We start from the raw sequence: 10,448 nt of genomic DNA, 5'->3' as shown, positions 1-10,448 counted from the left end.
GTTCGTGCGTGCTCTATTGTTTCTTTCTATGTTTTTAAATGTGACATGAAAGAAAGTAAGGCAGCAAGGCCTTAAAGGTATATTCAGTGATTTCACTTAATTCAAATATCACTTATTTTTTTGTTTTGTTGTGATAATCCTCTCTACTATAGAGTGTGCTGGCCATATAAGGAGTTCCTCCCTGTCCCCAGTTAACCCCTGGGGGTCAAAAAACCTTAGGTTTCGTTTTTGACTCTCTATCCTGATTGGACGAAAGGCTGGGTCCCACAGCCAAAAACGAAACCTAAGGTTTTTTGAGTGAAATCACTGAATATACCTTTAAACCTAAAAGTCAACATATAAAGGTTTAGTGCAGGTCATCAGCTCACAGGAGCAGCACATATTGAAAATTGAGCTTTTTCTGGTTTTATCCTCGTAGCAGTTTTTGTATTGACCTGTACTTTTGTTGAACTGTACACATTCCACAAACTGTTAATAACATTTTCAATCACATTAAACACGGAGTTAGTGGTCAATCAGTTCTCTACTGAAGGCAGAAACTTGACCATTAGCCATGTCTAAACAACAAGACACGATTACTGAATGTCAGTCTCCAGGTTTTCCTTAGAATATGTATGACACTGATTTACACTATGACACTGATGACACTATGGCAGATAAATAATGGCACAGTCCACTAGTACAGTGGTTTAACAAAAGTTTGTTTTATCTTCACGGTCCACCATAACTCTTTAGTGTTCAAATGGAACCAAATGGACCTGTAGGGTCCATTTTGGTTCCATTTGTACACTAAGGAGTTGAGTTGTCCTGCAATCTTTGTGTTTCTTCTGGTAACATTATTGTCTCATTTGCATGTCAATGACAAACATAGCATGGTGATGACCCCTGGTACCAGGTCAAAATGAAGTCTTCAATTTTCAATATTCCGATTATCAGAATATAATCATAACCGGTACACAAGTCATGCATATTTTGTGTGTGTGTGTGTGTGTGTGTGTGTGAAATTATTGAGGGTTTAAGTGGTTAAATATGTATGCAGCGAAATTATAGACTTTAGCCCATAATTCATGTTAACTTTTTTGGCAGGATGGGGAAGCACTGTGAGCTTGTAGATCGGCTATTTTCACTATTCATCGTACAATTATATAAACTGGCAGGCAAGACAAATATGAGAAGAATCAATCAAAATATTGCACAATGAATCTAGCCTATCCACTTCACTGCAGATTCGGCAATTTGCCGGACTAATTTGCATGGGTCTCTGAACAGTGGTGGAACCTAGTATCTAAGTACTACTGAAGTACCTTTTTTATACTTATGACACTGCTACAGTACATTTCAAATAGAAATATTGTACTTTTGTCTCCACTGCATATCTAGGAAGGGAAAAACTACAAGGGAAATATGAGGGGTATAGGCCTATACACAACCACACTGATAAACTTACATAATCTGTAGCTCTTAAGGAGCACAATATTTCCCAATTATTGTCTGATTGATATTATAGAAACACATCTTTATGATATATCAGATCTGCCTCTGATTACACTAAGGTAAAGATTGCAAATCTCAGAGATAAAGTGGCCCAGTAGATTTGAAGTAGATCTTCTATCACAGCCACATTTAGCTATAGCCTAATATTTGAATCAAATGATTGTGATTACAGTAGGTGAGCATCTGGGCATGATAGCTCAATAGAATGTTAAACCCCAACAAATCCAGCAGTTAATGAAGCCACAAATGGTACAATGGTGCATTTGTCACAATGATTGTACATTATATTCACCCTCATCGGGAGCAATTAGTGGTTCAGTGACTTGCTCAAGAACACTTCGACAATCGACACTAACTCTGGGGAAGCCCAGGATCGAACTGGGAACCTTCGGGTTCACAAGCGGCTGCTCGATCTACCTTTTGAGCCATGCCGCCCCAAATAACCAATGCCATGGCAGATATGACAAAAAGAAAAGTCAAAGCCATAATGGCCATCCGTTGTGTATGTACAATTGTCATTTAAGGATGACAATGCCGGTCAGTTCAAACCAATTTGATCCAGGTGGTGTAAGCGAGCAGCATGTCCTCAAATCTGCCCATGCAGGAACTGCAGTCTGTTACAAAGCATCTCTTCTCTTTAGTTTTAGAATGATTGATTTGCAAACAGTTGTTCATACATATTTTCTTTGTTACAGTACTATGCCACAGTTTTGTTGCTGTTGACTGGTGTCTCCAATTGAATGGCCTATGATCAACAATGTCACACTCGTCAATCTATTAACTGAGTCAAAGAAGGTTCATTTCAAATAAACACTTGAATGTTCAAGGTCATAGTGCATGCCATGAACCTTTGTCAGCCAACAACAGCATTCTGGTGGCTGAGCCGCTGAGGAAGTGCTAAGAAAAGTATCTGCTAAAAGTAAGGCCATTGCCCCTCAGTTTGGCCTTGGGCTCCTAAAAATGCCCTATAAGGCCATGACGCCATATAAAAAGGTTATGTACAGCCTATGGACAATCACAATCAGATGGAAATATTACATTTTTATGTGGTGACATAATTCAACTTTATGTTGATACGGCACACTGATTATCAATAAAATGAAAACATGGCACACACATGTCAAAAAGGTTGCCGACCCCTAGGTCTTTTGTTGAGATTCTGAATTCTCCCCTGAGTACCCATCTTTAAGGTACAGGGCTGAGCATTGTTCAGATTGTAAATACCATAATTTATTTATTTCACTGCAGATAGTCATTTTATGGATTCCCTGGCCCATTTGGCCTTTGTGCCCTCAAAAATGGACAACGTCAGAGGCCAATAAGTAATTTTACACTTTGTTTCATGCTGAAAATAGCAGATCTACAAGATCACAACGCGTCGCATTGTGAGCTTGTAGATCGGCTATTTTCAGCAAGTGTAAAATCAGTCATTACGATGGCATCAAGGTCCGCCAAAATTCATTTTATGTTTTTTTGTGGCTTTTATTTTAATTTGTATAGAGGGACAGACAGTAGGCTGACAGGAAATGGGGAGAGAGATGGGGGGGGTTACATGCAGTGAAGGCCGTTGGGATCGGGAGTCGAACCCACGGCACACTGCCAAACTGGCTTACCAGCCAAGGTGCCTGGACAGCTGAGCCACGGCCCAGGCCGCCAAAATACATTTTAGTCGACTAAATCAGCTGTAGATTTAGCCGACTAAAATCTTATGATATTTAGTCGACTAAAACTAGACTAATACTAAAACATTCCAGGTGACTAGAACTATTCAAGAGACTATGACTAAAACTAAAATAGAAATTTGCTGCCAAAAACAACACTGACTGGTATAGCATCTGTCTACACAAGTAAACAGCATAATAACAAATAGGTGTTGCACAAACAAAAATACTGCTAGTTTGGCAAATACGCAGAAAATCGATAGTGAAAGCATTTGATCTATCTTATTTCCTCGTTCCACATTAAACCAGTGAGGCGAAATAAAAACACGCACGCGCACGCGCACACACACACACACACACACACACACACACACACACACACTGAGATACTGTATCCGCATTCATATTGCCGAGCACTGCCGGCAATAGAGAACAACTGTCATGTTGTTGTTCTCTATGTTATCTGTAGCAGTGGTGACATTCACACACACACACACACACACACACACACACACACACACACACACACACAGTATCGATTATACTGTAATATGTAGTAAATACCAATACATGAAATTTACAGTGTTCCATGGAGAAAATGTATGAATGTATGAATAAATGAATGAACAAATTAATATTGGCCTGCTGTCAACAAGGTACTGCACGCCCACAAGCTGTGGTGTAGTCCAGCTGGGATTTCCCAACAGAGTGGGGAGGGACTTTGCTGAGACTGTCTCTCACGATTGGTAAGAGTCAACAAGCAGCAAGTATACCGACACAAAGATCATCACACGTGCTATTTTAACAGATAACGCGTAGACATGCATGAAACTGTGTTGACAGCATTCCATCTTGTTATCTTATTCCTTATTCATAAACAAGGGTCTGTTATAAGAAGATCACCAAGGACAGGAAGCTCAGTCCTGCCCGTCTAATGCAACAAGGTAAGGTCATATACGTGCTGTCTTATCCCATTTAGACCTGAGGTCGATTTCTACAAAAGTCTTCTAAATCATGACAGTTTTCTGAAAAACCTATGTTTCTGTCAGTGGTGCTCAAACTATTTAATGTCAAGGACTCACAAAATTATATGTATTTGGCCTGCCGACCCCATCTGAAAATGTTGTTCCGGGGACCCCCCCCCCCCCCCCAGAAGCAAAGATTTGAGTTAAAAACGTTCACTGTGAAAGAATATTTATTCAAAGATTTGCACACATTTTCACGATTTTTCAAAAATAGCAGATCTACAAACTCGTAGCGCGGCACTCGGTGCGTGTAGATCTGCTATTTTTCAACAGCTAAAGCTTAAAATTGTGGTTAAAGTGGTTAAAAGCTGACAGTTGACACAGATGCGTCCTCGGGTCTAAATGTCTTATTTGATTCACATCGATGGTTGTTGATGATGATGGCGTCAATGGAATGATTTTTAATGATGGTTTATTCTAGTTAAAACTCTTCTATCTGGTTTAAGGTTGGAAACGAAGGGGCATATATTGTCGTCCATTCCCTCCGTCATCATGTCGTTTTGGAGTTTCCTGTTCCTCACCTGCATGGTCGTGCGGCATGTCTCAGGTACTGCCTCTGTATCTTTACACTATAGTAGGCTACTGCAATTGTATTATAGAGAGAGAGAGAGAGAGAGAGAGAGAGAGAGAGAGAGAGAGAGAGAGAGAGAGAGAGAGAGAGAGAGAGAGAGACCGAGACCAGTGGTGGAAAAAGTACTTGAAGGTTTTACTAAAGTAAAAGTATCAATACTGCAATATAGAAATATTTGTTAAAAGTAAACCTCTTGTTAAAAGTAAAAGTCTGGAATTCAACATTTACTTGAGTAAAAGTATTGGCTTCAAAATGTACATGAAGTACCAAAAGTAATTGTGCAGAATGTCCCAAACTTTTGAAAATAGCAGATCTACAAGCTCACAATGCGCCGCATCGCAAACTTGTAGATTGGCTATTTTCAAATGGTTGAAATGTATATAGAGCTGAAGTAGTTAAAGGAACTAGTAGTAGCTAAAGCTTTCAAATAATTGTGGTGTAAAAGTGCAATATTTGGTGTAGTGGAGACTACTGGTGGTATAAAAGTATTGGAAATACTCAAGTAAATTAAAAATACCTCAAAATTGTACTTAAGTACAGTCCTTAAGTAAATGTACTTTGTTACTTTACACCACTGGGAAAGACCAAGACCCAAAGTCACAATTTGATTTTCCCTATATTACAGGAGCGGCCCGAAGCTGTAAACAATTGAAAGAAGAGATGGACTTCCATTTTAGTAAGTTGTGTGTGTGTGTGTGTGTGTGTGTGTGTGTGTGTGTGTGCACGCACGCGCATTTTTTCCTATTTGTGTTGATTTTCAATTACGATTCTGCCTTCAGGTGGCATATATATGCTCACAACTGAGTATGGTATGGAATACCAGACTTACTGTGACATGGAAACGGACGGCGGTGGCTGGACACTGGTGGCCAGCGTCCATGAGAACTTCATGCAAGGCAAATGCAGCGTGGGGGACCGCTGGACCACGCAGCAGGGCAACAGCAAAACAATGAAAAGCGGAGATTTGAACTGGGTCAACTACGCATCATTCGGAACGGCACAGGGAGCCACCTCTGACGATTTCAAGGTAGGTTTGCTCTTCAGTGATCTTAGTGTTAATTCCAGATGCGCAGTTACCCATGTGAATATTTATGTTGCTTTAGTATTACTCTCATGTGTCTTCTTCACTATACTAATACACTGGTTTCCCCCCACTATCACATCTTGTGTGCATAAATTAAGTCCATACAGAATGTACATAACTACATATTACCTTCTGTCTACATAATACCCGACAATTCATTTTACTGCATTGGTTCACCCATAAAAATAACGTATTTATTGCTGTCGGGTGGAAATCACCTAACTCCATTTGTGAGGTTTTTAATTTATTTGTTTTGGTAAATAATTCAGTGCTATTGAACATCCTTTACGTTTGTGTGTTGGTTAAAACAATATTGAACCAAATCAACCAATGCAAAGTAGTAAAAAGCGCTTTGGACAAAACCTCTAAACTCCATTGGACCCTCAAACTGTCTGCTAAAGCAACTAACTCCACCACCCCTCTTATGCAAATCATTGACGAATCAACACCAACTTTCATTAGGTAGAATTGCTTTGTTTTCAAAATATAAGGTTTTGATCAGTTTCCTGAAAATGAAAATGGTTTCTTCCCGACAGCAGAGATATAGTTCTATATCTATATTTTTGGGATACTTAATACTAATTTTTCTAATCATTATTATTCTAATTATTTTTTTGACAGAGTCCTGCGTACTATGACATTATAGCAGAAGATATGCAAGTGTGGCATGTTCCCAACGTGGCTGAAACTACCAAGTGGTCGGAAAAGGCTATTCTCAAATACCACACCGCCAATCACTTCCTAACGCTCCATGGAGGGAACCTCTTCCACCTTTTCCGTGTAAGGTCAATTTAATGTTCTATTGCAGTGGTTTTCAACCAGTTGTCCACCGTTCCAAATTATCGTTAAACATCTGCATTACTTAATTTACAAGAAGTCTACACAATTAGAGAATGTAGAGGAATTTTTATTTTGATAATTTGATAATTTCTCCTAATGGTAGGCTACCAACATCAATACAGCATGGAATTGTGGACAAAACACTATAGGTTTTGGGTCTGAGAGGCTAAATATCATCAAGTGGTGGTCCATGGCTCAAATGCTGAATAAATAATGTGCCTTGTATTGAAAAGGGTTGAAAACCACTGTTCTATACTTTTTTTTTTCTACAAGCACACAACGTGTCAATGTAGCTCGGCTAGTTTTAAACAATTTAACAATGTTTTTCAAAATAGTAAAAATAGGCAAAGAAGCAATGGTGGAAAAAGTACTCGCATGTTTTACTTTAATACTGCAATGTAGAACTACTTTGTTACATATAAAAGGTGAAAACATAAAGTATGAATTCATGCATAATTCTTCTTGTAATTATATTCCCTTCTTCTCATCCACAAGGCTCACTCTTTGGAGTGGAAAGAGACGGATACTTCAAAGATTTGCACAACAGTCGGCAATGGACCAAGCTACCAAATTGTATACCAGGAAGGGAGTAGGGAAATGAATAATGCCAGCGTAAGGGCCCTCTATGGACCCTGGGCAGATGGTAAGATTTTAATGGTGTTTGTTACTTATACTGCTGATCATGCACCCAGCAGAAAACAGAAAAGGACCACTTCACCACTTTTCAAACTCTCTTCCTAATGATCCTTCCTCACTAATGATAATGATAAAATGTCACAATCTTTTTCCCCGACTCAGCCTTTGTCTCATAGGAGGGCTGTGGGCAGTTCAGAAACCCCCCAAGCTAATAGAAACTGTAAGCTTTCTATTCTTGCAATGCGAAAATAGACGCCATCGTTCTCAGGATAATAATAAAAAAATGTTAAAAAGAATCTGCCTAACGGTGATGTCACTTGTGGACGGGTTTCTGAACTGCCCACAGCCCTCCTATATGAGACACAGACCGATTAGGAAAGTAATTTGTGGTATTTTATCATGAACATTAGTGTGGACCGGCCAATTACTGTATGAAGAAATGTTGAAAAGTGGTGAGGTGGTCCTTTAAGAAAAGAAAAGAACAAGAAAGAGTAAAGTTTGTACACCAGTGGTTCCCAAACTTTTTCATGTCAAGGACCCCCAAATTGACACCAATTAGTCCATGGACCCCCACTTGAAAAGATATGCCAGGGACCCCCATAAGAGAAGATTGTTTTTACGGCTCTAGCAGTGATTCTCAACCATTTTAATATCAAGGACCCTCAATTTGACATGAATTAGTCTACGGACCCCCATTTAATGGCATTTCTGTCTATGGGAAGCCCAATTTATATTGTAAAATCAATGTTAATTTAACTCTGAGCGTGTACAAATGGATTTGGTTCCATTTGTACACTCAGAGTTACAGACCCATAAGGGTCCATTTGGTTCCAAACTATCATTTTTCTGGGGACCCCCTGGAACTCCATCAAGGACCCCTGGGGGTCCCCGGACCCCACTTTGGGAACCACTGCTATACACAACTCCTTTTTCACCTAAATTATTGGACATTTCAATCCTCATCAAAGATCCATGATACAAACGTCCAATAATTCAGCACGTAGTTCCCAAACATTTTATGAAAATGTGTCCACGACCCACAAATGGGTCCCTAGCCACTGTTTAAGAACCAGTGCAATAATGCATGTGTACATGAGTTTGTAGTGTGTGGGCACTTCACTCTGATGATGTTCACATGGTCCAGCCTCGATACGTTTTGATGCGTGTATTCAAAACGACCACGAATGATGAACAAATGTCTGTCCATTAATCCCCAATGAACCACCTATAGAATTGGTGCTTTGATGTTTATCAAGCTTATTAGAATCAATAATAAAATACTATACTAAACTATTAATTACTACTACTACTACTAGTAGTAGTAGTAGTAGTAGTAGTAGTCTACCACGACTACTGCTACTACTATATAATGTATTATTTAATGCGATAGAGCGTCACAGTCCCACCAGCCTTTCAAGGCCCGGAAGAGAATTTCCCATTCATTTTTCCTATACGTTTCAGAAAGTATTTATTTAAAGACCTTTAAGCCTCGGACAAAGCCAACTCGGCTCCTGACAAATCAATAAACACAATTATTTGGGCCGAACACATAATTAGAAAGAAGAAGAATAAGAAGTGTACAGGGTACAACCCTGCCATTTTTTTCTTCTTTCTAATTATAAAAATGTGTGTTTATTGCCATGATTTTTCAGGAGCTGAGTTGGCTTTGTCCAAGGCTTACAGGTCTTTAAATAAATACTTTCTGAAACGTGTATGGGAAAAATGAATGGGAAATTCTCTTCCGGGCCATGAAAGGGGGCGGGACTGCAAGTCGATGCTCTATACGCCATGTAATAGTATTAATATGATATATTTTAATTGTCTTCTTCAGAGGAGTATCATCCAGGCTGGATCCACTTCAGAACGGTCAATACTGAGGGTGCTGCCATGGCCATGTGCTCTGGAGTCAGAGCATGTGGATGCAACGTTGAACATGTGAGTACGCTACACACTATGCCACAAAATTGTAAATTTAGGCATTTAGCCGGCACTTGTTACCAAATTTGGCAAGCATCATCTCTGGACTCCATGACAAATAATCGTATCTGAATATTAATAATTACCCATTTGTAAGTCATTGAAATTCTTTTGAGAGTTTCAAAGCCCAATAATGACATCTCTCTCTCTCTCTCTCTCTCTCTGTGAATGAATGCATTTTCAGTTTTGTATTGGTGGAGGAGGATACTTCCCTGAGGCAGGGAAACAGTGTGGTGACTTCGCTTCCATGGACAATGATGGCTATGGGAAAGGCGAAAAATGGAGTGCAACCAAGGAAATGGTTGAGTCTGCCGTGCTCCTCTTCTATCGCTGATTTTCCTGAAACCACAGCGACTTATGGCAAGCAAACAGGCTTTACAAAATCAACATGAAATATTACTTGGTGCATTGCATTATAAACATTATATTTACTGTGTATATTTTATGTGCTTACTGAAGTCTTGATGGATCAGCCACAAATCATAACTCAAGTGTTCCATGTCAAGAGTCACATGATGTCAACCTTTGAAAATAAGATACTGTATGTAACCCACATCCTCCATCCTTGGTGCTGAGCCAAACTGTTAGAACAGACAACGTAGAAAAATGCAGGGGCTCGCAACTCACTTTGAGATGCTCCAAGTTTTACTCACCCCAGCGACACAGCAGGCAAAACAAATGTTTTGACCGGGAGGTCTTTCATGGTCGAAACAGTGTATTTTTTTGCTGAATAAAACCTTGAAGCATCTTAAAGTGAGTTGCGAGCCCCTGCCTTTATTTCTATCCCTCCCCTTTGCCCTTGCTTTCTGTGCTTATATGTGAATAAACTAAGGCATAAGAAAGATAGCTGCTGTTATTCTTCACTCCCCTAACCAAAGGACTTTCATTGTATGAGTTCTCAGAGTTCTGATGTATTGCTACTATGGCTTTGTGAAGAAGACCTTGTAAACTATTAAAGTTACTTTGTCATGTATATTTTTAAATGTACTGTAAGGGATATTCTTTGTTAAACAATTAAAACTTTAGGTTCCAATATAGGCTTACACATTTTGCTATGGAGCTTTTGTTCATTAACAATCTCTCCAGCTCTTCAGTAAACTGTTTTTTGTTTTAGGTGGGACACATTATCGCATCCAATCAGCTTAAATTTTACAGTATTC

General features: G+C 39.3%; 1 protein-coding gene across 1 annotated transcript; it reads left to right on the top strand.

Moving 5' to 3' along the window:
• Positions 1-5,562: 5,562 nt before the first annotated feature.
• Positions 5,563-9,622, top strand: itln1 (intelectin 1; the record flags this gene model as incomplete). The annotated part of the gene is made up of 5 exons (XM_083764450.1): positions 5,563-5,778; positions 6,457-6,615; positions 7,171-7,318; positions 9,143-9,246; positions 9,473-9,622. 5 exons carry the CDS (start codon positions 5,563-5,565, stop codon positions 9,620-9,622), a joined length of 777 nt encoding a protein of 258 aa, XP_083620576.1.
• Between the last annotated feature and the right edge of the window lie 826 nt (positions 9,623-10,448).

This window comes from Protomyctophum parallelum, assembly GCF_964188405.1.
Source record: "Protomyctophum parallelum genome assembly, chromosome: 5".
NCBI lineage: Eukaryota > Metazoa > Chordata > Actinopteri > Myctophiformes > Myctophidae > Protomyctophum > Protomyctophum parallelum.
This window is presented reverse-complemented; position numbering and strand designations above follow the sequence as displayed.